This window comes from Pollicipes pollicipes, unplaced genomic scaffold, assembly GCF_011947565.3.
Source record: "Pollicipes pollicipes isolate AB1234 unplaced genomic scaffold, Ppol_2.1 Scaffold_4295;HRSCAF=5057_pilon_pilon_pilon, whole genome shotgun sequence".
NCBI lineage: Eukaryota > Metazoa > Arthropoda > Thecostraca > Pollicipedomorpha > Pollicipedidae > Pollicipes > Pollicipes pollicipes.
Genome location: NW_023596461.1, coordinates 21510425 through 21538192, shown reverse-complemented (window position 1 = coordinate 21538192; position 27768 = coordinate 21510425). Strand labels below are relative to the sequence as shown.

The following is a 27768-nucleotide window of genomic DNA, read 5'->3' as shown; positions in this document are numbered from 1 at the left end:
TGTCGGGACGCATTCAGTCAAAGCTAAAATGCCCGGGGCAAAAAAGCACGTCTCCCGAGGGCAACAGCCGCTCTTATCGTGTATTGCATGGGCGAAGTCCTTTGCACTCGCTCCGGCTCCAGTCATAGTCTCAATGTATGACGCGACGCTCGGGAACAGCGGGACACGAGCCAGAAACGGCCGACTGCTTCAACGAAGACTTGTTTTGCACCTTTTAACATTGATATTGGGGGAATACAGTCTTGAAGACACCGCAAGGCCATCGCACGCCAGATATCGCATTCCCCGCGTCAAAACCCGAGCACAGCATTGCAGGCGGTGTGGTCGGGTTTATGTTGCGCAGAAGTTACACAAGAAAGCATATATTTGTACCTAAGCGAACATTTTTGCTTCTCTTCATTACTTGGAATCTGCTGCTTCACCACCACAGCGACAATAGCTGCGCACCAATGTTATGGACCACTCTTGAAGTATTGACCGATTTAAGCATAACCACCGGAAAGTAGACCACGGGCGTAGTGCAAACACCACACATGAACTACGGGCTGCTGCCAACTCGGCGACACTGAAATTACTCGCTTCTCGGATAAGTTTTGCTTGACAATACACTCGCCTCAAGTTTGATTGCAAAATTTCGTTTTTTCACCGCCCGGGCAGGCACTTTTGTTACTTAATCTCGGCCTATGTGGTTGTTACATGTTTGGGTACAGTGTTGTCAAAGGCAAGGTGTCTGTATGTTGAGTTTGCACCACGGGTACCTTACATTGCTATTACTGACGGCGTTGTTTCGCGAAATAAGGTTGTTGGGGAAGGGGGGGGGGACTGTTCAATGACAATGACGAAGGCTATCCCAGAAGTACACTGACACACGTATTCATACCCGGATTTAGATCACTCTCACGCTAGGTGGCGGGCTTGGCTGTCGGCCGCGCAGGCGCGGGAATAAATCGGACAATCCGACACCGGCCGCCGAGCGATGAGAAAGCTCCGGATCACGTGCTCCAGGTGCTACAACTTGGTGGTGCGCATGCGCAACAGAAAAGCTCGTTTCATTCCAGCGCGAGCCCAATGAAAGCCGTGGAGTTCGGCCGTTCAGGCACTCAGCACCGTGTTCTCTCTGGGGTTTGGGGACGAACCAAACAAGGTGGAACTCTGCGACGTTTACGGGGGGGGGGGGGGAGGATTCCCTCGTGTCTTTCAAAAAGTCTGCACTTTGGGTTCTCATTCGTATAAAACGTGGGTTCGTAATCGTCTGATGATTAACGCAGATTCCAAGGCGAACGTCAGTGTTTGGAGTAAAGAGTAACCGGCTCAATTCGAGCAATGTTTGTTCGATTAACAGGTAAAATATTCAGGATCAGTGAACTTTTCTTTTCCTTCTTGGTGCGTTGTGCCGGGTTTGCCCTACGGTGAACACTAAACGAACTAATCTGAGCCCGAACACCCATACAGTGTGGCAAGTGGGGCAATTGTGTGTAACACTAAACAACGATCCACTGACAGAACCTACTGGTGTATCTTGGTATGTATCTGTTCTGTATCTTGGTATGTTGTGGTAACGGCTGGCGCAAAGCGCTGGCCATCCGCGCAAGAGCTTTGCACCAGCTCTACACCACACCCTGGCTCATTGCCTTTGGTTGCAGGTCTTTTGGGAGCCTAAAAGGCCTGTTATGTTCGTTTTTGTCGCCTCTTTGAATCCATGTCACACGGGGGCGCATTCTTGCATGGTGAGTTGGAGGAGTGGGTGGAGGGAGGCGTGCGAAGAGATGAAACCTTTCCCTAAAATTTGTCAACAAGCGACTTTCCCCTTCAATTTCGCTCATTGATTTCACCCTCCTAACTCTCTCTCACAGTTTGGGGAGAGGGCTGGAACTCAAGTTGGCGGGGGGGGGGGGGGGAGGGACTAAAGCGTCCCCAACTGAATAGGTAACTGCACCCTCGGTACCACATTGCCTGTTTATATACAAGGGTGTGTGCAGAATTGCACAATGAGAGAACCAACAAAAAGGAGTGAAAACTGAGTCGAGCTCGCCGTAGACACACCAGATATTGTGTAATGTAGAGCAGCATCGAGTCAGTATGCTCACGATTTTCCTATTTCCACTAGTCTCCCTGGATAAAGATTTCCTTCAACTTTTAGCCACGTGTAGGCACCACACCCCTTGGCAGGGAGTGAGCACGTGCCCTCAGCGCAGCTGTATATGTCGGCCGCAGTGTACATACCAAGTCGGGAGCTCAAGTGCGAAATTTGACGTACAGGCATTCATCTAGTGAGTTGCTGAGTGATGTGGTCGGGTATATTGGAGGATATTGCGCCAAAAGCTGATGAGCGGACACTGGTTGTATTGCAATGGGTAGACTCACAACATATACTGGTCCACACGTGCCCACTCTCAGATCACTGACGCGTACACCCTGTGCACGTGTCCCTGGAAGACGGTGACGGAAACATTGCCTTCCGGGTATTCAGGACACACGTGGGATGGACGCGTGGCGCACACGTGGGCATTGCAATGCCACACACAAGCCGCGGTCACGCGTTTCGCATCGCTTCACGCGTGGGCCGCGCGGCTGGCCGCCTTCGTAATTGTAGTTGTGTGGCGGACATTCTATCCGACCCGTCGGCTGAGCGAGGGCCGGTCGCCTCGGGGTGGGTGACTGGGGGCCGTAACCCGAGGCGCGTCCTATCACAGACCGGTCCTGGCGCGTGCTACCTTGGTATGACATGGAGCGAAGTGCTTCGATCTCTCAGTAATGCAGCAGACGCTGGATGGCCTCTCCTCAATGCGGAGCATGTTCAATTGCTCAGGGGCACATAGTTCGCAAAAGACTTAGGGGAGGGGGGAAGTAAGGAAAAACAGCGAAACCTACCCCCAAAGTGCCCCCCAAAACAGGTTTCATTCATGGTTGGGCCCACTCCCTTTTCAAAGTGTGAGTGGCTTTAGGTGCCCCAACTGAACAGAAAACTAAACCCCTGCAAGAGTCGGCGCGGTGCGCATCGGGGCACATGGCCCGCTGGTGGCTGTCCAAAAACTCAGCTGACTCGGCCGGTCACCGACCTTTATCTACTTTGTTCCACTATCCATCGACATTGCTCGTGAGTATTGTCAGTTTGATTACACTTTTAGGTGCAGGTGCTTTCTGCAAGTGCTTGCGCTAGATTTTTTCGGTTGCCGCCACCCCTTAAGACATATCAAGTGTACACGTCTCTCTGATCTGTTCGTACCAGGCCATGCCAATTTATCCAAAACTATCCTTTTGAGTCTCGGACCACCCTCCATGAACGACAAAGGCGACCTATTTCCAGTGACTATATCAGACCGTGAAGCCCAGATGTTCTATGAATTACATCCGATTCTAGCATTATAAAGCTGCAGTTTCACATGTGCGTGAAATGGGAAGTCGTTATTTCGTAAACAATTTCTTTATCTCTCTAATTTAGGGGTTTGAACAAATCGTAAACTAAGACATACCTTGTCATCTTAGTTCATTTATTTCTACTGGACCTGCTTCTCATTGCATCATGGTCATTTTAAGGATCATTTAAGTTTCTCGTTTGGGACGCCTGAATCTGTTTGTGGCAAATATTGACTTGTGGCAAGATGTGCACTAAACTGTGGGTACGAATTGCTTGTTCAGTTACATTATGTACATTGTTTCGGCACCTCTTTGCACTTCTTTGCCAATTATTTGTTTGGCTATTACAAGGCTTGCCGAAAAGACGTACCGATTCACAGACCGTTTGCCGACGGATGACTCCTGTTTCTGACGGATGACTCCAAGGGCACTGTGAGCCCCTGACCGACACAGGGCCTTGATCATTGTTTCAGAGCCACAACAATGTGAATCATGGGCCTCGGCCCGGCTTCTACTTGGGAAACGAGCCCCCTGGGTTCAGGCCGACACGGAGTCAACTGTTTGGCGTTAGTGGTCCCTGGCCGACACGGACGCCCGCATTATCTTAGGGGCCGTCAATCGGCGCAAGATGCCTTTTGCCTGATATTTCAGGTCACGGCCCTACGGGGGCAGGGGTCGTTTATGTGACCTACATCCAGCCCTTCGGGCCCTTATAGCCTCAAATCAGGCCCTTGATCGTTGGTTCCGGTGAGCACCCGGGCCCCTCTTCGGGTCTCATCGAGGATTGCCCTTGGTTGACTCGGGACCCCTTAGTAACACAGTACCCCTTGCCAATATTTGGCCCCTTGTTGGGCGCTGTCGACCCCTGATTGATACAGAAGCCCCGGCCAGTGTAAATCGTCTGCCCGGCCTTGCCGCTGCTTGGGAAGTGGGTCCTCAGGACTATACCGACTCAAAGCCGAGGACCCCATCTCGGGCGCCCATCTTTTAACCGGGCATACGCGATCGTTCCGGTCCGTCCACATCAGGTAATATCGCACACACAGTTTGGCAGTCACTCCTCTGTCATCCTACGACCGTTCCAGGCCGCTATGAAACGATAGCGTACTCAGGAGCATAGTTATGAATAGAGAAACTGCGTTGTCTAGGGTGGTCTTTTGCCCTTAGAATATAAATAGCTACAAGTGAGCCCATTTCATCACATTTGATGATTCCGTTCATATCCTCATTCCCTTTGAGGGAATGACCAGGTATTCTCTGTTGCTCTGGGAAGCTTTACACTTGTTTCGGGTTCTTTTCATTTGGTCGCAAGATCGTGCGCTGTTGCTGGGACCCATTTAAATTAACACACCGAAGCACTCGATGCTCAGGGGCCCTCTACATTGATCCAGGGCACTTTCCCTTTGAATTCATTTGCGTAGGACCTTTCACTCCTGTCGGGGTCTTTCTAATTTGATGCACTAGGTTTTACAAAACATCAGGTAACATCTAAGGAGTGTGGTATATTAGAGATTATGGAGATTAGGCTTTGCAATACGTTGGGATTTACGAACTTTAGGTGTTATGATACTTTAGGGTCTGCGACACATTGGAGATCATGATACATTAGTAGTTGCGATGCATTAGGTGTTTCGAACATGACGTGTCATGATTCATTGGTGGTTACGAAGGTTAGGTGGTGTGATAATCCGTCAAATGGGTTGACCGGCTGAGACACTCTTGATCGCTGTAGGGCCCTCCACATTGGTCGTGGGCTCTTCCGATGAAGTCAGAGGGATCTTACTCCGTTACCGAAAGCCCCACATGTGCTTGCGGGCGCCAGGACGTTGCGTCTGCTCTGGTGTGCGGGCCTGGCTATATCACTTCATGTACACATGTCCGAGGTTCACGCGGTGACGATCTCCGTTGGGGCCTCAGCCTTAGAGCGACAGTGGAATATGCGCCAAAGAATTTTTACGTGGATTTGGCGAAGATAATTTTACGCGCCGCCGACGTCGTTCATGTCATTTCCGTTGGTCATTGAAGTTGTTACATTTGTTATAATTGTGCATCAATTTAACACATTTTGAATGCCGCGATGTTCTGTATTCCTTCATAACAATCCAAGCAAAAACTCTGGATTAGTCATCAGCCATCAGCTGATCACATCGTCCAGCCGGCTGGCCGCAAATTTCCTTGGAATCAGGTGCTGTGTGTGATTTTGATGGCATTTAGCACTCAGCCTATAAGCACATTTGGCCATGTCTTCTCCAAAATTCTAGCCTTATAAATGACAGGATGCCCCGACTAACTGGAGAAAATGAACGCTCTCCTGTACATATGCACATACGCAGCATGTCAAGTTTTCTTTTTATGTACATAGGATTTTGGGTTCCCTCATACCAAATATCCTTCCTAAAAATCTGAAGATTGAATGGCCGGAATGCAATAATTTTTGGGGAGGGCCCCAAACTCCACCGAGGACCCATGATTTTTCGTGCCCCCCCCCCCTCCCCCTCTTGGCGAACGTTAGTTTCCTATTCAGTCGAGGAGGGCGGTGCTTGGCACCCCTCCCCCTTCCCCTTGGGTTCCAGCCTTCACAACTTCGAGAAGGCGGGGGCCCAAATCGAGGAGTATATATATATATATATATATATATATATATATATATATATATATATATATATACCTATATGTATATATACACCTATATATATACCTATATGTATATATATATACACCTATATATATATATATATATATATATATATATATATATATATATATATATATATATATATATATATATATATATATATATATATATATATATATATTGGTTCATTGATATATGGGTTAAGTCATTTTTCGCTGTTCAGCCCCTCCTCTCAACTCATTACACGGAACGACGCCGCTGTGCTTGATCATTTCCCAATTTGAGAGCCGGCGATGATTTTACGGATCTATTCGACTGATCGGGCTTGCTGGCAAATTTGTGCCTGCGCGTAAACCCGTAGTGCGGGAAGCAGTAGCTTTAAATTGCATACACCACGCCTGTGGTGTATTTTCAGTCGTTCATGCTCAAACAAGTCAATATTTAAATATGTGCGAAAACATCCCAAGTCAATGATAGTCTGTGGGGATATCAAGGCCGAATGCATTCTCCGTTTCCAAGCGGCGGGGAGTGATGGGGTAAAGCTTGGATGGGCATTGGAATCATGGGGCAACATATTGAGCTGACAGTTGAAAGAGACGGGGTAGAATGGCAGTGTGCCGCGATGGGGTATAGAATAGGACTGTTTCATTGAGGCTTGAGTCGAATACAAGATGTCAAGGGACGGCTCAAGAACGATTTCCACTTTAGGCTACCCGAACAGAGAGGCTGTGCGAATTAAAGTCAAGGTAAGCTTACTCTCCCAGCTACATATAAAGCATGTGGCCCTCTGTGAAAAATAATTGTGAGGGATACTAGATGTTGGAATGTAACTGCAGCACTGGTGCAATTTCAGCACGGTCTTGGTAAGAAGTGATTTACAGGTATTTATGCATCGTTTTTTCCTTTGTGGAGGGTGCAGCTGTTCCAGGTCAGTTGAATTATGATGTCTAATTATTGTGATTGTGATATGAGACAAAATGTACTGCTCATATGATAGGAGCTCCTTTCATTTAAAAAAATGTCTATGATAAAACTGGCAAATGAGGGAACCATCATTTGCAGGTATTAAACATTGAAATGACCCAATTTGACATGTTCTTCCTTGAAAATGATTGCACTTTGTATGTGCCTAGAGAGAGACATGATGTGGAATACCCAACACATGTTGTCATTGTATATAATCACCACATCCTGGCAACATTTAGCAGGATTGGAAATTATCAACACTATTAACTGAATGCAATTTTACCTTTTTGACCAGCTTAACCATTCATTACTTAATGACATATACATGCTGTTGTTTTCAATAATTAATTCTTACAAAGTGGATGGACACAAATACATATGGTGGGTGTGCATCAGGCACAGATCTGGCCAAAAAGGAAGGTGTATGTACACCAGGTTTGCACCATCCTAAAATGTTGGGTATGTTATTGTTCCCAGCATTACACACACTTACAGTCCTGGGGTTAGCAAGTGTGAACATATAAAAATCCCCACAAAATCTCAGCTCAAACACCACCTATGCCAGCAGGCCAGTTTACAGAACAGACAAGGTCAGATCACCAGGTAGTCATAGAAAGATTTGAAGTGGGTGTGGAGATGGCTTATCATATCATAGGACTGTTGGACCCCATAATTGATATGCTGTGCTTGATTTGATATTGGGATTTCAAGGACCATCATTCAGCTCCACTGAACTGTTTGTATGACTTTGGCCCCACCTGAGACATCACTTCATTTTTTTATCTGTTGTCCACATCTTTGCCATTTCTCTTGTAAAGGCCAAAATCTGATGATTTTGCCCAAATTTACCTGCATGGCATGCACCCTGAGCTCTCCAGATCAGCAGCACTGGCAGTGAATGCCTTTACCCCTTGGCCACTGGCATGATCTACATAATGATGACCTGCTTAGCTGGCTCATGTGCTGGTAAGAGGCACATGTTCTGAGGAGGTTTCATGTTTCAAGCTAGACTGTGAGGAACTAGGTTTTCAGGTCAAGCCCTGCATATTCAGCTTTGGCAAAAACATTGTGTACCATCTGGCAATTAGTATGTTCAATGCAAAATTCACCAATTAACAAAGGGTTAAAGAGTTGACAGTCAGTTACCAAGACTCATACCATTGTTACATTTAGCATTTAGACACATAATCTGGACCATTTTGCTGAGTTTTAATGAGCTGTTCTTAGGTGATGACTGAGGTGATCACATTGTGACAGGTGACTTCTATGGCCATTTCTGTCTGGTACTCAAACTGCTTTGCCAACTGCAGAGGAAGTTAGAAGCTGAGTCAGTGCCGTAATGCCCAAACAACATCTACACACAGATAGGTTACTCCGTATGTGTGAAGGGGGGGGCAGAGCTCAGGGAGCACTGATCATAACATTACCAAATGAGCTGTCTGTGCTGTTAAAGCCATCAATGCAGGCCTATCAGCTTCCTGCCTCCCCACCCCTCCTCCAGGGCTGCATCTCTGACCACTACACCTGGTGACTGCACTTGCCCACCTTCAGCATATAACAAGAATATCAAGTGATGCCCACAAAGTAGTGCTTATTGGACATGACCAGTGCTCACTTCTCATCCTTTTACTCGGAATTGGTTCAGTTTGAAACAGATGATACATTGATGCATGATTAATCACCCTGACATGGTAAGGGTGCTGCTTACAGATGCATCAATCAACTAGGAAAAGACAATATTTCCATGTATGCTGCCAATGCCAGCCCATATTGGTGCTGTAGTGTCATAAAGCTAATGTGAGCATTTGCAGTCTATGTGCCCTAAACTCCAAACATGCTGCATGGGCATCGCTGGGTGGGTGGGGCATCACACACAGCACTCCATTGATCACTGAAGGCCATGTTGGAAACTTGGCAAGAACTTTGCATCAGTAGCTATTATTTTTGGAGGTTGTTGATGGCCACTGTACCCAGCCTTGGTTTTGGAGGGTGTTTGACCAAGTCTCTAGCCACCCTATATTTTGGAGAGTGTAGAAGCCTGATGCACAACTGCCCTCCATGTTGTAGAGTGTATTTGCCTGTCCTTATTCTTTGATAGTTATATCTGATTAACTTTATTATTTTTAACTATGTTCATACAGTGCAATGAATGTTGAAACCCATTGATGCTTCTAGGAGAATACAAGAAAACTTGCTTCAGTGTTTATTTTATCTTCTCTTTAGTTCATTGATCAAGGCTTTTTGTTATTCTTTCATTTCCGTACAATAATCACAACTTTGTTTTTAAGACCTAGCTGCAAACAAATTAATGCATATTTTGTCACTAATTGATGTCTTGGGTATGCTCCAAGTAACCACATATGAAATTTATGATAGTTTCATTTGTCATCCTGCTGACCATATTATTCCATGTTCCATTTTTCAGAAGATATTGTGTAACAATAGAAAAACAACAATATTTTGGTGTAACTCACCTGTCACATTCAGAACAGTTGCTGTCTCGGTAACAGTAATTGAACTCCCTTCGTCAATAAGGGACACTTTTGCAGCAGTGAAGAATCCTGTGTCGATCCGTTTCCAGATGTTCTGGCCAGGGGGCCTGCCGCATCAGGGAGGGGGACCAGTGTATTATGTATCCCTCTGAGGGTCTCCATACTGACCAGTGGGCTACCGTCCCTGTATCGCCTGAATGGCAGCTGGAAGGACCCCTGGATGGGTCTGTATGCTCTTTAGCCCCTAGCCAAAACATTTGACCTGTGGAAATTTGGAGTTAATATTTCCGGAACGGAATTAGCGGTTGAGGCAGCACGAGCAAGAGCGATTATGTCATTACATTGCGTAATGGCGAGTTCGCGAGTTCGCGGCGCTGCGCGTGGTATTCCGTCCCAAGCATCAGTCTGCAAATCACACTGGTGAAACCGCCCAGGATATCTTTAACGCGTATTTCGATTGATGTCACAACGCGTTGGAAGTACTTGTTTCCGATGGGTGGTCATTGCCGCCTGGCCGTCGACTGCTGCCGTGTGTGGTTGCGAGGCCGACGCCGCGCAGCGGATGGGGGCTGCAACGCCGGGCGTTGGCGCGTGGTTGCCTGACCATGACCGCCGCCTTGAAACGACGAGCTTTCTTGTAATCGATCGGAATGATTTATTCATACTTTTGGTTAACCAGTGTCTCCTGGTATTATTGAAAGTCAGCTATGCTCAAAAGAATAGCTCAAATGACCACGTAAGTCTGTTTGCTGCCTGCCATGCAGAGGAAGGGGCGGTGGCTACATGTTTAATCCAACATTTACCTCTGTCACAAAAGCTCGCTGAACATACATTGTAGCTAGTTGATTTTTTATTTATCATATCCAGTATAATGTTATGCGATGTCTCCGTTTTAGCCCTGCTGATTGCTTGTTTGCAGAAATATGAGGATGACCAGGAGCCGGAGTACCGCAAGTTCAGCGTCGACCCGCAGATCACCACATACAGCATTCTCAGATGCCTCCTCTCCAGAGCATTCGAACTGAAAGGGTAACTTGGCGCGGTGTCTCAGGACCAACACGTGACGGTGGTGTGTTCTAGGGACGTGCAGCTAGAATTCGTTGAGCGGCAAATCTGTTTTTTGCAAGTCTTCTCTCATGGTCCGTATTGTAGTCACGTTACAAAAAGCTAGGAATTCATTGGGCTTGGTTGATCACTTTAGGGGATAATTATTTGCGGCCTTATGTTTCTGGTTGTATTTTACATGACTGTTTATTGACGCTTGTCAACAGGGAATTCGCCATAACCTACATGGCTATTGATGACTTTGGAGAAGAAACATTCCTGGCTTTGCTGTCGGACTGGGACCTTGATGCGGCCTTTCTCAGGTATGGACGCTGAGTAACAGGACTGCCCATTATTTGTGTTGCATTACGTACTCTTATGAAGTGTTTAAGCTGTTATTTTTTACATAAATTTAAGTAGTTTCTGTTTAATGTATTCTGCCATTGATCACCGCAGCTAACAACATGAGCATGTCAACCACACAAAGCTCCAGTGAAACACGCCGCCTGCCCACCGGCGCCGCCACTTAATCCGGCCGCATTCCGGCCGACCATGAACGCCAGACCGCCGCGTGCATACGGTGACCGCGCGCTGCGCCGTCGGCAGCGCCTCCGACCCGTACCTGAACCTGCGGCTGGAGGTGCGTCCGTTCGACGTGAGCGGCGGCTGGGAGCCGGAGGCCGGCCTCGACCTGACCCAGCTGCGCAAGCCTTCGGCCGAGCTGCGCCCCCTGCCGGCGCCCGGCCGGCTGCTCGGACTCGGCAACGTGCTCAACCAGGTGCGGGGTGCGCGGCTGTCAGCCGCCGCACTTGGCCGGCTTCGAAGGCCGCAGGGGTGTGCGCGATCAATTGTGGGAGGCAGAGGAGTTCACCCAGGCGTACAGATATTAGCGCCGTGCTTTGCGATGCGTGAAAACGCCTGGGGCCGCAGCCGCAGGGTCGCAGGTGGCAAGTCAGGCGTGCAGGCGGCGAACATGAGATGGGCTCGGTACCGTGGCTCACCGAGTGTGTTGGCTGTTTCAAACCAGGATTAGCGCAGCAACGCCGGGGCTCAGTGTCGTGTGAACCGCACGGAATGTGACTCAAGCAAGAAGTGTCAAGTGTTGTCATTTTGCACCTCTATCATCATATGCTTTAAGAGGCCCGCACTAAAGTTCGCCTCTTCCTCCAACGCAAAGGCGTCCGGTGATCATAATCCGCCGCACGCGTGCCCGGCCGTGCGTCCGTGAGTTTCCTTTGACCGTCGTCTGCCGTCGCCAGGTGCAGAACACGTTCAGTTTGATGTCTCGCGCGCTCAACATGGGCGACGAGAGGGCGAGCGCGCCGGCCGCCGCGCCGCCGCTCACCGACACAGAGTTCCACAACTACCTGGATACGGTCGGCCGGCTGGTGCAGCCCAAGGAGCTCCGCGTCGCCATCTACCGGGGCGGCGTGGTACCCACGCTGCGGTGAGTCGCCGCTGGGTGACTGCGGTGCGGCGAGCGCTTCCGACGCGTGCGTGAGTGAATCAGTTTTTCACGTACGGCTTTCGTGTTCGGGGTGGGATGTTCAGAACTCATCAGCTGCCGTTTGGCTTCTGTAGTATTGCTCGGCCGTCCACGCTGGCCGTATCAGCAAGGAAGATGGGGCTACTGATAATATGGCGGTCGCGGTTACTGGTCTCCAGGTAACAATGGCTGTCCCTGGTTCGCGGTTGTGTCGAGCATTTCACAGGCTCGCAAGGTATCATCCAGCGTGGGAATCTGAGACGCCAAATTCAATCTGTCTTTGTACGTTTGCGTGCATCGACAAGTGACTTATCATTATCTCAGGAAGGTGGTGTGGAAGCACCTGCTGAACATCTACCCGGAGGGCATGACGGCCCGGGAGAGGATCGAGTACGTGAAGCAGAAGTCCACCGAATACAGGGAGCTGCGCGACTGCTGGATGAAGATGGTGCAGGAGGGCAAGGTGGGCATCTCTCTCTCTCTCTCTCTCTCTCTCTCTCGCTCTCTCTCTCTCTCTCTCTCTCTCTCTCTCTCTCTCTCTCTCTCTCTCTCTCTCTCTCTCTCTCTCTCTCTCTCTCTCTCTCTCTCTCTCTCTCTCTCTCTCTCTCTCTCTCTCTCTCTCTCTCTCTCTCTCTCTCTCTCTCTCTCTCTCCCGCTCCCGCTCCCGCTCCCGCTCCCGCTCCCGCTCCCGCTCCCGCTCCCGCTCCCGCTCCCGCTCCCGCTCCCGCTCCCGCTCCCGCTCCCGCTCCCGCTCCGCTCCCGCTCCCGCTCCCGCTCCGCTCCCGCTCCCGCTCCGCTCCCGCTCCGCTCCCGCTCCCGCTCCCGCTCCCGCTCCCGCTCCCGCTCCCGCTCCCGCTCCCGCTCCCGCTCCCGCTCCCGCTCCGCTCCCGCCCGCTCCCGCTCCCGCTCCCGCTCCCGCTCCCGCTCCCGCTCCCGCTCCCGCTCCCGCCTCACGGCTCCCGCTCCGCTCCCGCTCCCGCTCCCGCTCCCCGCTCCCGCTCCCGCTCCGCTCCCGCTCCCGCTCCCGCTCCCAGCTCCCGCTCCCGCTCCCGCCCCGCTCCCGCTCCCGCCCTTCCCCGCTCCCCGCTCCCGCTCCCGCTCCCGCCTCACGCTCCCGCTCTCGCTCTCGCTCTCGCTCTCGCTCTCTTGCTTTTCCCCACCCGATCTTGCTTTGGCTATCCCACCCTTGCCGTCTTGCCGTCTTATCTCATCCTTGCCCTTGCGAAAGTCAGACGCCTTGCGGTTGGAAACAGTATTGCCAGGCAAATGCATTTCCGGCTGCAGATGCGTCACCTGAGTGGCGCCGGTCATCACCGAGTGTGTCACCTGAGTGGCGCGGTCGTAACCGATGTGGTCACCTGAGGTGGCGCCGGTCATCACCGATGTGTCACCTTAGTGGCGCGGTCGTAACCGATGTGTCACCTGAGTGGCGCCGGTCATAACCGATGTGTCACCTGAGTGGCGCCGGTCATAACCGATGTGTCACCTGAGTGGCGCCGGTCATAACCGATGTGTCACCTGAGTGGCGCCGGTCATAACCGATGTGTCACCTGAGTGGCGCCGGTCATGACCGATGTGTCACCTGAGTGGCGCCAGTCATAACCGATGTGTCACCTGAGTGGCGCCGGTCGTAACCGATGTGTCACCTGAGTGGCGCCGGTCATAACCGATGTGTCACCTGAGTGGCGCCGGTCATAACCGATGTGTCACCTGAGTGGCGCCGGTCATCACCGATGTGTCACCGAAGTGGCGCCGGTCATAACCGATGTGTCACCTGAGTGGCGCCGGTCATGACCGATGTGTCACCTGAGTGGCGCCGGTCATAACCGATGTGTCACCTGAGTGGCGCCGGTCATCACCGATGTGTCACCGAAGTGGCGCCGGTCATAACCGATGTGTCACCTGAGTGGCGCCGGTCATCACCGATGTGTCACCGAAGTGGCGCCGGTCATAACCGATGTGTCACCTGAGTGGCGCCGGTCATGACCGATGCTCAGGTCGAGGCGCCCGCCATACGGTGGTTGCAACGTCACGTCATCCCATGTGATCTCATTTGGCCTGATCTGACCTGACGTGACCTGATCTCACCTGATCTCAGATCACGGAGGAGATCCAGCAGAGCACCAACATGGTGAAGAAGGACGTGCTGCGCACAGACCGCCACCTTCCCTTCTTTGCCGGTGGGGATGACAACATCAACGTCGTCGCGCTCTTCAACATCCTGACCACGTGAGAGACGCGCGCGGACTTCGGCGGACCTGTACGGCAGCCACGCGAGACGCATGTCCGGACATGTGCGGCGTCTCGCCGTTGGCCACCGGGCTAGGGGCATTTAGCTAAACCATAACATTTCTGTTGGAGACCGGAGTTGCTTTTGGAGATCGGAGTGGTCCAGGAACGTAGCCCAGGGCGGTGGCGCCGTCGAGCCATGACCCCCCCCCCCTCCCCTTAGCCAGGACGTTAACGCTGAACATTGAGCGATGTCGCAGGAATCCGGTCGAGTTTGGGAACCTTTGTAACTTGACTCACCCGTAGCAGCAGTCTGGTCACGTACTCGACCGATGACCAGTCCGGATCATAGCGCCGCTGGAGCGGACTATACGGCCGTGCCACGCAGCAGACGGTCGGGCGGCGCGTGCCAACCTTACGCGTCGTGCGTCCGCGGCACAGGTACGCGCTCAACCACCCGTCCGTTGGCTACTGCCAGGGCATGAGCGACCTGGTGTCGCCAGTGCTGTACGTGCTGCAGAACGAGGCGCAGGCGTACGTCGGCTTCTGCGGCCTCATGCGCCGGCTCAAGTGAGTGCGTCGCCGCCCTGGGCCTGGCCCGGCGGCGGCGGTGTCTGGTGCGGCGGCGCCGGTCACGGGCTGCGTCATGAGGGCTGTGGCGATGCGTGTGGTGGAACAGGGATCGCTGTGCGTGTGCGTGTACGTGTACGTGTGCGTATGCGTGTGCGTGTGTCAGGAATAGTTGGGTGCGGGAGCTGGGGTTGAGTGCAAGATCGGTGCAGTAGAACTACTGAAGAGCATGTTGTATTCGTGCGTGAGTGCCTGTGAGGTTGGCCAGTGTGTCGGCACTATGATAATGTGTGTGCTGGGAGGCTGGTGCTAATGCTGCAGTTGTGACCAGCCGTGATTGTAGGCCTGTACCTGATGAGCGGCCGTGGGTGCCCCGCACCCCCTCCCTTGTTTATCTCGGCTCCCCCACTGTGGAGCACAAATCACCAAAGCCATCAACGTGACTGAATCAGCAACAAAGCACCTGTATGTCCGAAACTCTGGGCTTACGCCCAAAGTGCATCACGAATCTCGGTTCCGGTGGCTCAGCCGGGCCACGCAGTTATTCTGCGCGTCACGCCAGGCGCGAAAGAGAGGTTGGTTCGTACGCGGCGTGTCGGGCTGCCGTGGCCGGGGTTCAGCGGGATCGCCGGCGCTCACGCCCGGCCCCGGCCGCCGACAGGCCCAACTTCGACATGGATGGGCTGGCGATGACGGTGCGTTTTCAGCATCTGACGGAGGCGCTGCAGTTCTACGACCCCGAGTTCTTCGAGTACTTGAAGGACAGGCAGGTGAGCGCGGCGAGCCGGGCCGAGGCGGTGCGGCGGGCCGCTAACGGCCAGGACCATCCGTGCTCTGTGGGCTGGCCCAGACCCAGACCCCAACCGTCTGAATGTCGTTGGCCCTTGCAGCTATGGGACGTCCCGCGACGCGTTGGGTGGATCTGGTCTGATGACTTTCGTCTCGTGTCGACTGACGGCCTGGCGTGAAGCCATTATATCCGTGCCTACTGTTCTTCAATTACTCAAGCGTTGCGTCCTTTCTGCCCTTCCCCGCCCGACCTGTTTTCGAAATAGCCTTGAGATCGTGAAGTCTGATTCACTCAGCTGACCTCACTCCGTCACGGACCGGCGTGGCATAGTCGGCCGTGCTCCCTGGCCACGGCTCTACCGTTTGTTGCGCGCCGGCGTCTGACCCGGGGACCCCGCATGCGCTCCGCGCCAGGACCGTCTCACGTGCCGCCCCTCCCCCCCCCCCCCCCGGCAGGCCGACGACTTGCTCTTCTGCTACCGCTGGCTGCTGCTGGAGCTGAAGCGGGAGTTCGCCTTCGACCATGCCTTACGGATGCTGGAGGTGTTGTGGTCCTCGCTGCCACCGGACTGTCCGGCCGAGGGTCTGCAGCTGTTCGAGCGGCGGTACACGGGGACGCCGCCGCCGGAGCCGGCCGCCGCGCCGGCCCCGGCGGCGCGGCCGCAGCCGGGGGCGCTGCGGCGCCGTCCCACCACCGCCTACAGCAAGGTGTGCGCCATTCGCCGGCAAAGCTCGGGCACCGTCAGCCTCGGCAACAGTCCGCTGCTCAAGAAGGAGTTCTCTTCCAGCGAGGCCGCCGTCACCGGTATGGCCGCCTCCAAGCGCGTGCACAGCCTGGACGGCATCGCGGCCGGGGCGGGGCGGCGGCCGGGCGCAGCGGTGGCGGCGGCCGCCGGCCGCACCCACAGCGAGGAGGAACGACAGGCGCGCAAGGAGCGGCTGCTGCGCGAGCGGCGCCTGCAGTCGGACCCGGAGCTGGTGAGCCCGCCCGGGGGCCGGCTGATCCGCGACCTGGCCGAGTTCCGGCGACTGACGCGCCAGCCGGCCGCCGCGGGGCTCACGCTGGAGCTGGAGCCCAGCGGCGAGAGCGGGCCGGCCGCCGCGCCCGCCGCGCCTCCCGCGCCCGACGCCTCGCCCGCCGCTTCACCCGCCACGCCCGCCACGCCCGCCACGCCGTCGGACGAGTCTGACTTCGGCTCAATCGAGTGCCCGGCGGCGACCGAGATGCGGCGCGAGCGCGAGCGGCTCGAACGCTCCACCAGCTGCTTCATCGAGCACGCCGCCGCCGACGCCGTCGACATTTTCGAGAACCCGATCCTGGAGGAGGACGCTGAGGTGGGCACGGCGCCGGCGGCGGGCGAAGCGCCTGACGAGGCCGCCCTCTCGTCGGTGGGCTACTCAACGGAGCCGGCGCCGCGCGCCCTCCTGCCGCCGCCGCAGGAGTTAGGCGGCGGCAACCCCTTCCTCATCTTCCTCTGCCTGAGCCTTCTGCAGCAGCACCGCGACATCATCCTGAGCCGCCGCCTCGACTACCAGGAGGTGGCCATGCTGTTCGACAAGATGGTGCGCAAGCACGACGTGACGCGCACGCTCGATCAGGCGCGCAAGATGTTCACCGACTACCTGAAGCGGGACTGGGGCGTGACCATGGGCGACGAGGTGGCCGGCGGGGCGGATGTGGGCGTGTGATGCTCAGCCGGCGGCTCTGGGAGACGACTCGCCGGCCGGCTCGTGGCTGGTCGGCGCGGGCGGCGCGCCAGCCGCAGGAATGTGATATCGATGGTCGAGTGGGTGGGGTGGGCTGAGTCCGAGCTCGTCCGCGTGGGTCCCCGGCTGGGCGGCGGCGGGGGACCTGCGGGGGACCTGTCTGCGCCACTTCGGGGCGCAGGGGCGGAGAAAACCGGCGGGGGCGCGTTCTGGCGACGGTGCTTTCCGGCACAACGATTGCGCTGTTTTGCTCGAGTCTCGCAATCTCGTAAGCCCGTAGCTGAGTAGCCGTTCCTTGCCGCTCCGGGGAGCGTTGGGGAACGGCTTCTTAGCTCCGCGAGGGCATTCCGAAGTCGACATTCGTCTATTCCTGCTGCCTGGTGACGGCGGGGACGGCCCGTCGCAAGCTGGGTGGAATGCGGCCCGGGCTGTGGAGTCGGCAGCGGGCGTCGAGGTCCTGCTCGAGCTCGCGAGACGACGGCGAGCGATCAGCCACCAGTCCCCGCGCTTAAACAAGCGGCAGACTTGACCGCGGGCGGCCAGTTCTTCAGCATTCCAGCGGACCACTGAGCGTCTTGACCAACGATATGCAGGGTCCAGTCCCGCATCAGGTGGCGGTGATTAGCAGGGTTCACGCAGCTTCGTCTATGGTGCCCGGCCATGTCAGCACACGGGCACTGAGCTGTCCGACCACGCCTCCGTGGTGTCTGAGTATGTATTTCCATTGCGGGTACGCTCATTCTTAGCTTGTTTGAAATCATGGTGTGGCGCAAGTCCGCAAAAGCCTGTTGCGGAGAGTTTGACGCGGCGTTTGCTTCCGTCGCGGTATGTCGTCCGTTGATATTAAGCGTTTGTCTCCTATGTTCGTTTATTGTGGAGTTCATTTGTCATACGCTTAATCGAGTGAAGAGACAATACGATGGTCATTATTCTCACTTCGATTTCGTCTCCAAAATCCTTATAGCTTTAAAGGCGGGGAACACAACATGGGACGGTCTTGGTGCGGCCAATCGCAAAGATGCCGATCCGATATAATTCAAGCTAAAATTAGTTTTTAAATTTGCATGCCGTTCTTCATACAAACCTGTTCTTTACGCCGGCCCGTAACGATTTGTGATAGCTACTTGAATCATTCCGTTGCCTGCATGTGGCAAGACCTCGCCATACATACCCTGTGCGGCTGCTGTCAACGTGCTTTATCATCGCCCTGGTCGCTGGGCCCAGGGCGCCGCAAACCTTTGGTGATACGATGCAAGTCGAAAACGATAAATTGCGCGGAGGACGAGCACATTGCCCAGCGCATGAAAGCTAGATTTGTCCTCGTCCATGTCGTCGAAATCCAGTGCGCCGGACTCATCGCGCAGTTTGAGTTCCTGCATTCAGAAGACAGGCGAGGTCCGCAGAAGCCGTGCTGGGAAAGAACCCACGACTCGGTCCAAACGCCCGTCGGTTTTGGTCGTCCGCGTTTACTGGACTCGACCAGATGCGTACTATGTACGACGCGTGTTGCGTGTCCAAGTCTCATCTAGGTTCAGCGGGGGATCTGCTCCCCAGGCGTCGCCTGGTGAGCCGCGTGGCACCCGCGCCTTGCCTCGCAAAGTGCAATGCATTCCGCGCCGCAGAGTGCGAGGGTAGCTCGCGAGCGGCTGGCGGCGTTATTCAGGCGGCCGGGACGGTGGTCGCGTTAGCTAGCTTCGCAGGCGTCCCGTGTCGTTTCGAGGTGTGCCGTTAATGTGTGTGGTTGGTGGTCCGTTCCGTTTTGCCGGGCTGGGGCTGGCGTGGGTGGTGGCGTCGCCCTCGGAGCTATTTATTCGTATTTATTGACTGAAATACATGGTGTGTCTTTCAGGCGTTGTTTGCCGGCTGTCGGGGGCGGCCGGCCGCGGTTGCGTGAGCGGAGACACGGGCCGGGCCACTGGGTGTCCGCCTCGAAGGTGCGATACGCTAGAGAAAAACGCGGCATGTACCGTGCGCCACCGCAGCACGCCAGCCAAGCGACCCCCTCACGGGGACTCCAGCAGTTCCCTAGATCGCTTCTTCTGCCAATCCATCGGGAGTTGTACGGCCGAGCGGCAACCTGGGGCGTTCGTCGTCACTTGGGTGTGGCCTGAGGCGTCTAGCAGCTCAGCTTGTTCATAGCTTGGACTGAGATAAACATGACGGTAGTGCAGTGGTTAACGCGTCTGCGTTAACTACACATCTGGGAAACCAGAGGTGCGAGGTTCGATTCCCCGCGGTGCCCGCCCTTCCTCGTCGGTGAGAGCTTGGGTGAGATGAGAGGTGGGTGAGAGGCAGGCGACGCCATATAGCCTCAGCAGTTGAGCGCGTCGTAAAGCCCCAATGACACATACACCAGTCCGGTTTACTGGATCGGATGACCAGTTCGGACGCGCGTCTCACGACCCGCGCCCGGTAAACCGCACTCGATCCTACTGCCCACCCATAACCGGCGTACTGCCGCCGCGGGCGACGACCGCGACCTGTGGCGTTCGACACACGTGCTGTCGCCATATTGTCCAGGCCCGGCTGTCCCCTAGTCCGCCGCCGGGGCGTCGTCGCGCGAAACCCCTGAGGCGCTGATAAAGCGCAGTGGGAAAGGTGAACACGTCACAAAACGCCGCCGTATATTTCCAGAAATTACTCGACCGGCACAGGGAGATGCATACATAAACAGGTGATCGACCACTGACATTGCAACGAAGACCCCTGCCTCCACAGGTGGGCAGTAGCCAGCAGATCGCTGACATTGCAACTGACACACCTGCCTCCGCAGGCAGGCAGTAGCCAACAAACCATCCTGCCTCCACAGGCGGGCAGTAGCCAACAGACCGCTGGCGCTGCAACAGAGGCCCTACCTCCACAGGCGGGCAGTAGCCAACAGACCGCTGGCGCTGCAACAGAGGCCCTACCTCCACAGGCGGGCAGTAGCCAACAGATCGCTGGCATTGGAACAGAGATCCCTGCCTAGTCGAATCATCAATCATCCCCCATCAATCAGTCCCTGCCATAGTCGAATCATCGACCAATGTTCAATTCAAAATGATCGTGATTCAAACCCCTTTGCTCGATCCAATTACAGTGACACTGCTCAACCACGACGCAAGTAATACCCCTGAGTCAGTTCACCGCCACCCACTTAGAGGACTATGTCCACACGATAAACCGAGGGCAAGTTTTCGCCACCCCGCTGAACCATGACACTAGCAATGCCCCTGAGTCAGTTCACTGCCACCCACTGAAGAGGACTATGTCCACACGATAAACCGATGGCAAGTTTTCGCCACCCCGCTGAACCACGACACTAATAATGCCCCTGAGTCAGTTCACTGCCACCCACTGAAGAGGACTATGTCCACACGATAAACCGAGGGCAAGTTTTCGCCACCCCGCTGGACCACGACACTCGTCATTCATCCCTGAGTCAGCTGACTGCTACCCACTGAAGGAAATGATACAAATACGATAAACCCCAGAGCAAAATTGTCTGTTTGGTGTGGCAACGAAGTGCCGGGTGCTCTGAACCATGATGAGCGCTCTTGCCTCCCCTTCCAAGCTCAGCATCCTGGCCGCTGAACCATCGACGATAGTAACATCCTTGAGCCATATCACTGCTATTACCAACTGAAAAGAATGATGTCCATTCGATAAACAAAGAGCAAGTTTTCGAGTTGTTCGTCACTAATCTGTTTCACCATCTGTTTGGTGTCGTAGTGATGGCGCCGGGTATTCCGAACAGTGATAGGCGCTCTCGCTTCCTCTTTCAGGCCCAGCATCCTGGCCACGCACGGCACCTCCTCATCCATCCTCTCCGTCTGAACGATGTACTGGAAGTCGCATTCGCAGATCGCACGAACTATGTCCTGCGGAGGAAATGAAACAGCGGCGTGGCTAAAACAGTAAAAACAAAAGCATTTGAATAGCATGAACAACCGCCCCGTTTCTACCACAACACATTCAAAATAATCGACTGTCTGCACGCGTGGATAAAACAAGACCAAAATAGACTGCGCAGTACATTCAAGATCATTCAGGTTCATAATAACAACATAACCGCACAACCCCACGGAACCAAGCGGCGAAGATTAGTCACGGTTGCAAAGGCAACACGCAAAACACCGGGGAACACCTCAGCCCACACGGTTTGTTGATGTGCTCCACGAACACATTAACAGCACACAAACCACCGTGCCGGGCCGGCCGAAGTCAGGCCGGGCCACACAGCGCTGGGCCAACAGCCCCCCCCCCCCTCCACTGACCTGGGGGGGGGTGGGGGGCACCACGGCCCCAATCTGTGGTGCAGCATATGATGTGCAGGACGGCAGCAGCACAACAAGCACGGCAAACGGCCCCAATCTGTGGCGCGGCATGTGATGTGCTGGACGGCGGCAGAACAACAAGCACGGCAAACGGCCTCAGTTTGTGGCGCGGCATGTGATGTGCTGGACGGCGGCAGAACAACAAGCACGGCAAACGGCCTCAGTTTGTGGCACGGCATGTGATGCGCAGGACGACAGCAGGCTCAGCAGGCACGGCAAACGGCCCAAATCTGTGACGCGGCATGTGATGTGCAGGACGATAGCAGGCTCAGCAAGCACGGCAAACGGCCCTTGTCTGTCCCGAGGCCTAGGATCGGAGCCCGGTGGAACGCGCATAAGGGAAAGCCAAGCCCAGAAGATATTAGGTTGTTTTACCTTCTTTGGTCAACGAGCAGTGCTCACTGCAAGTAAAGTTTAATCAGTTCCACTCTACACAAATTTTCGTGCGAAGTTGTTTCTATCCTTGCACCATCCGACGGACAACATTGCAAAGTTGCACAGCGACCAGGCAACTCTGGCTCATCGCATCTGGAGAAACTGAATAAAAACAACCTCACACAAGCTGGCCCTTATTTTATTTATTTATCTATTTATTCATTTATTTTTGGCTAACCAGGCACATATGCGCATTTGACTGTACATACTACAGGAATGCCGTCTCAAACTCATGCCTTCTTGCAAGGCTGTACAGGCAGTATACTGGCATGCAGGTCCACATGCAAGCCCCATGTGCCAAGGCCATGTAATATTGAAAGGACGAGCACCAAACGACAACAACCACCACTCCAAGCGCCTCGCTGACAAAGAAGTCTTGCTCCAGCTGCTCTTTTGGACAGTATCGTCGACATAATGGTTGTCTGCAGGAGTGAAACTGAATGTTGGACCGAGCCCCATAATATTGGGCTGCCCACCCCCACCACATCTCTACAATGGTCTGGGCCTTCAAAATGTGGAAGCAGGACCTCAATAAAATTAGGACACCAAAACAGGACCTACAAGTTTGTTTTTGTATGTGTCTTTAATGTTTGCAAAATACAATTACTGAACTATTTGGTACAAAAGCTTTTGATGCTGTGCTGGTGAAATGAGGTGCAAGCTTTCCCCCAGTTTTAGGCAATTGAGAATGAATGTGAAATTCAGACGCGTCTTTGCATTAGACATCGCGGAGCACTGATCTCGCAGGTAGGCGAATGGAGGAGCTGGACAAAAGCAGACATGTATGTACGTGGAGTTTATAGGTGGACACAAGGAAGCTGAGCATAGGTCAATATGCATACAGTATACGCTCCTTGTTTGATCCCTCATAAAGGTTTCGGAGTAGATATGGCACAACAAGCTTAAGTTTGCCGCAAAATATCACCGAATTTAGACCAAATACGACTCGACTGACTAGACACCGTTAAATTGCGTACAAAGAAGCCACGCATATAGAAACCGGCAAAAAGTTGCATTGTTTAAGTCACTAGCCTCACAGCGAGTGTTGTGCGTCATTGGGGCCTAACGACGTCACTGAGGCTATATGGCGATGCCTAGCTATCACCCTGGCACAAAGGGTGGACTCCGTGGAGAATTAACCTCCACAGTGAATGATTAAACAAACGAACAAACAACTTGTACACGATATTCATCTTGTAATGCCACTCACGTGACATGGCATAAGGTAAATACTGAGATATTGGTAAAAGCACAAAAGCAAAGAGGCTATCACAGTAGTAGATGACGTGTTGCTGTCCGGCTGACCTGTCGGGATGCACCAGCAGCCGCCGGGCCCCTGCTGGGCGCCGTGCGGCCCGTTGCCTGAGGCGCCGGTCCACCGACCGCGCTAGGGGTACCAGGGCCCTGTAAAATTCTCCTTTTGGCTGGCGAGCGGTGAGCGAGGTCATGATGCGTGTGTTCCTAACAGGAAGGGCAAAGGCGGCCTCGTCGACTCTGTGTGAATACACCTCCGCTCGACTGCTGTCTCTCGAGGGCACAACATGGCGCAGCCGTCAGGATGATGGTGACCTGCTGACCTGCTGATGACCTACGCTGCTGTTGCATCGGCTTAAAAAGGGCTGCAAGGCTGCACCGACGCTGCAGCACCATCGGCCGCCCACCGCCCGCATCGGCCAGCTGTCAGCCGCCCGCCATCAGCGCCAGTGAGCTGTCTGCTGCCTACCGCCCGCGCCGGTGAGCTGTCAGCCGCCTACAGCCTGCGCCTGTGAGCTGTCGGCTGCCTACAGCCCGCGCCGGTGAGCTGTCAGCTGCCTACAGCCTGTGCCGGCGATCTGTTAATCACCCGCCGCCTGGACCGCCGATAGATCAGCTGGTCGCCCTGTCGCCCTACACCCGCGCCAGTGAGCTTGGGCCGTCCGATGCCAGCGCCGGCAGGCCTTCAGCCAACCGTTCACAGGCGGTGACCGCCGAACAGCCGCCGCCCGCCATCCACGACCACCGTAGCGGCTGGAGTGTTCGTCGACGACTTCAGCACTCATTGTGGTTGCTGATCTCTATGAGCGACTCGACAATTTTTTTTTTGGCCTTGATCGACACATGGTTTATGGAATGACAAAATTTGAATGACGTTGTTATGACGTCATGAATGCCAAGTTGACTTTGAAATACCCTCCCCAAAAAACCTTTCCCCATTTTTGCAGGCATGTAGCTCAGCAACTAGAGGGGCTTAGGCCTTAAAAAGGGTAGCATTGGGAACAGCACCGAAAGGTCTTCCAAGATGTTGATTTCAGTCCTAGGCGTAGGAACGTTTCAAAAAGTGAGGGGGGGGGGCGAGCTCAGGGCGTACTTCAGGGACTTTTTCTGGAAACAAGCCCGATGACAGGGTGGGGGAGGGGCGTAGAGATGGAGGTTATCGCTCTTTTTCAAATTGAATAGCTGCTGCTCTAGATATGCATCTAGAGTTGTTTCTCACTGGTGCATTCTCTTGCCTATCTGACTCATCTATGTCATTCGAGACAAAAGGCTGCCCATATCCCAAGATTATTCGTTCATTTTAACGTTGTCTTTCCTGGGGAGCTGAAGTTCCACCAGCGGGTGGGCATTTTGGATCATTGAGAAGGCATCTGTCTCCACAGGACAGATGCCAAAATATGGCCTGCGCATAGGCTGGTGAGAATTTTGAAAGTGAGTCGATGTCTCACACAGATCAAGCTATATCATCATCGTTTCCTTCGACCCGATTTTTGCTGTCGGCGTGCCTAGGAGCACTGGCTCTTCATTTTTTACCGCAATATTTATTGGCATGCTCGCCCGACGGATTTCTCACTGACACCATACGGCAATCACGCGATTCCCAAAGCCCAGCTTGCATAAAAGCAACAAGCGCCGTGACTGACTCAAGTTGTATGAATATGCTGTAAGGTTTTGAAGTTACGTGCTCGCACATGACGTTGTGTAATGAATAATGTTATGAATGTCTTTCTAGAGATAGTGGTTGCACTCACGAATAATGAACTTCATGAAATAAGAAGGCTCCTTTGTAGAAATATACCTACGGGCAATTTCTTAATGACGGTTGTTAGTTAATTGGCCCACAGTACTGATCTGCAGATAGCCACCATAGAAGCAATTCCCTGTCATAAGCCGACTAACGGGGGTGACTGCAAGTGGGTGCGAAACATTGGCGCACCTACATTACGTGGGCTTTTACGAAAAAGATGCCTTCGTGTTCACATGGCCGCATACGTCAACTTCTCTCGTCACAAAATAATGCCGAAATCCCTCATCGGCACGCCGGAATCCTCCTCGGCTTACTATCCTCAGTCGCCGGAATCACACCTCGGCGTGCCGGAATCCCTCATCGGCTCTGAGGATTCATGCCGTAAAGCAAGTGACGCATTTAGCCCGTTGTGATACAGACCCATTCATAACACTCGTATCAAACTCACAGTCGGCCCAAGCTGCACGCAGTATGTGAACTATACAGGATCGTTAATTTGATATTTGAGGTGGACCTGATCGCGGTGCGTTATATCTCCTGGCACAGAATTCTGGCCGCACATTTTTCATTGATCTGCTATTTTCCTACAGGTTGTTCGTTGAAATACGTAGAGAAATACCGGGCATGGGTCAGCACGTCATATAACAGCACACATTAGCGACAGATTTATATACTTGACATGCTAATTACCGCGATGTGGTCTGAGCACTAAAAGAGGAGCACGACATACAACAGGTCAGAATTTAGGCGCGAGCACGTAATCTCAAAAAGACCTGCAGAACGCTCATTCTTAATTATCTAAAAAGAAAGAAAAAAGGGCCGGTGATCTCAGAATCGCCGAAGGGTCGGAGATTCCTCCGCCGGGATTACACTTTGGCAGGTGAATGGAAGGCGCCGAGCGCTCGGCCGTCGGCGCGCCAGGCCGACATGGTCTCCCATCACTCCGTGTCAACTTCCCTCTCACTGCGGAACGTTCTTCTGCACTCGTCCCCTTCTCCGCCGAAGTCAGTGTTTTCAAAGGGCCGCGCCCTATTGATTCGTCCTGGTGCGCACGTCCGGAGGAGCACTCGAGCCAAACGTAACAAACAAAAACCGTATTCGCGCATTGAAAAAAACAGCGTGTGCCCCGCGGCGGATTGACACGCCTCGCGCCACAAAAGCATTAGAATAGGGTGTAATTTACGGAAAAAGCACCTAAAAAAGACATTAGTAAGGAATCGCTGATAACTACCGCTGTCGGTGATCGTGTTGTATAGCCACCATAGCACCGATCACGAGACAAATACATTGGGATGACATGCGTTTTGTTTTGTCTAAGCTACCCTGTGCTTTTAAATCTAGCGCACATTGCAGTCAATTGTTCCTTATCCCAATGCAGGCATTATCATTAAATAAACTTGTCAAACATGTGTAGACCATACCTTCAAACATGAACGAGATAGCATGACAAAAACATTAGTGCTCTGCAGGATACCATTTGATGCAAATTTAACCCGATACTTATGATGTGTTTAGGTTGCTACTACCTAGCGTGCCAAAGGCTAAGATAATTGCTCTACGTTTACTTGTCCCAGCATCCCCTCTTTGCTCATATGCATTGAGGGGTTCAGAGAAGCGCTGGGGGCTCAAGTCAGATGCCCCCGCCCTCAGGCACACCAATGTCCAAATACACCATTTTGCTGAACTGACGGTTTCCAATGTGACCCCTAATCATGATGGGCACATTCCACCCTGGCAGCGCAGCAGCAGGTCTAAACCTTGCGTCACTGTATGATGAGCTTTGGTCAACATTGCTTTGTCCCTTAAATTGGACTTCGTCCCTTAAATTGATTCCTGAGCAGGGGCACAGCCAGGGGTGGGGTTTGGGGGGCCTGGGCAAATCAACATTGTATGCCCTTGGGCTAAATGTATACATCCTTAGGCCCAGATCATGCATATATATATATATATATATATATATATATATATATATATATATATCCTACGCTTTCTTGAGCCCGGATTTTACGTTTATCACATATTAATGGCTCCCCGACAGCGACAGTCCCGTTTTTTTTTTAATCAAGTCCATTGTAGAGGCGAACAACTACCTAGAATGCAAACTGATCTCATCTATGATTCCAGGTTTCGCCCTTGCGTGCGAGCTGAAAGTTACAATTTGCCGTGCTATCAAGCAGGATTAGCATATACAATGCAGCATCCAACGTAATTATTTCAGGACCCCGCCAAGACCAATGGAAACCATTGCGCTAGATACCTTGTCCGCGATATAAACGCGCGACCCGCTAGGAGTCGCGTCGATATCTTCTTAGTGGCCGAGTGAACGGCGATGAATTTCGAAAACCAGGCTTGCCGATCCGAGGCACAGCGCGTACTTCGGCCAATTTCGTGGGACAAGTCCAGAAGCGGAAACGTTCATGCCTGGGGCCATGATCCACTCACAAAACATAGTCCCATTATTCCCACCTTCCCTGGGAGTTTTGTTACTTGGCCTGCGGTTCTAGAGATGTAAGGAAGGAAAGAGTGAGAGGGGGAGGGGGGGGGGGGGATGTTCGCCGCACCTCTCGGATCGCGTTTGTTAATATAGTCTGAGGCCAAGTTGCCTCGAGCCGGTACAATGTAGCCGCATCCACCTCACGTCCGTCGGGCAGTCCGTGTCGGTCTAACCCGCGATGTAGCGCACGGATCACCTCAGCGGATGATACTCTCAGCAAGCTGCCAGAACTGTAGCACGCCCAACA

At 53.3% G+C, this 27768-nt stretch overlaps 1 protein-coding gene across 1 annotated transcript; it reads left to right on the top strand.

The window, feature by feature from the left end:
• Nucleotides 1-6520: 6520 nt before the first annotated feature.
• Nucleotides 6521-19123, top strand: LOC119097295 (TBC1 domain family member 25). Its single transcript, XM_037220343.1, has 13 exons — nt 6521-6738; nt 10370-10479; nt 10722-10817; nt 11101-11272; nt 11754-11941; nt 12305-12443; nt 14079-14209; nt 14651-14779; nt 15441-15549; nt 16025-16197; nt 16273-16389; nt 16477-16618; nt 16721-19123. Exons 1-13 carry the CDS (start codon nt 6664-6666, stop codon nt 17255-17257), a joined length of 2118 nt encoding a protein of 705 aa, XP_037076238.1. The 5' UTR covers nt 6521-6663; the 3' UTR covers nt 17258-19123.
• Nucleotides 19124-27768: the final 8645 nt, after the last annotated feature.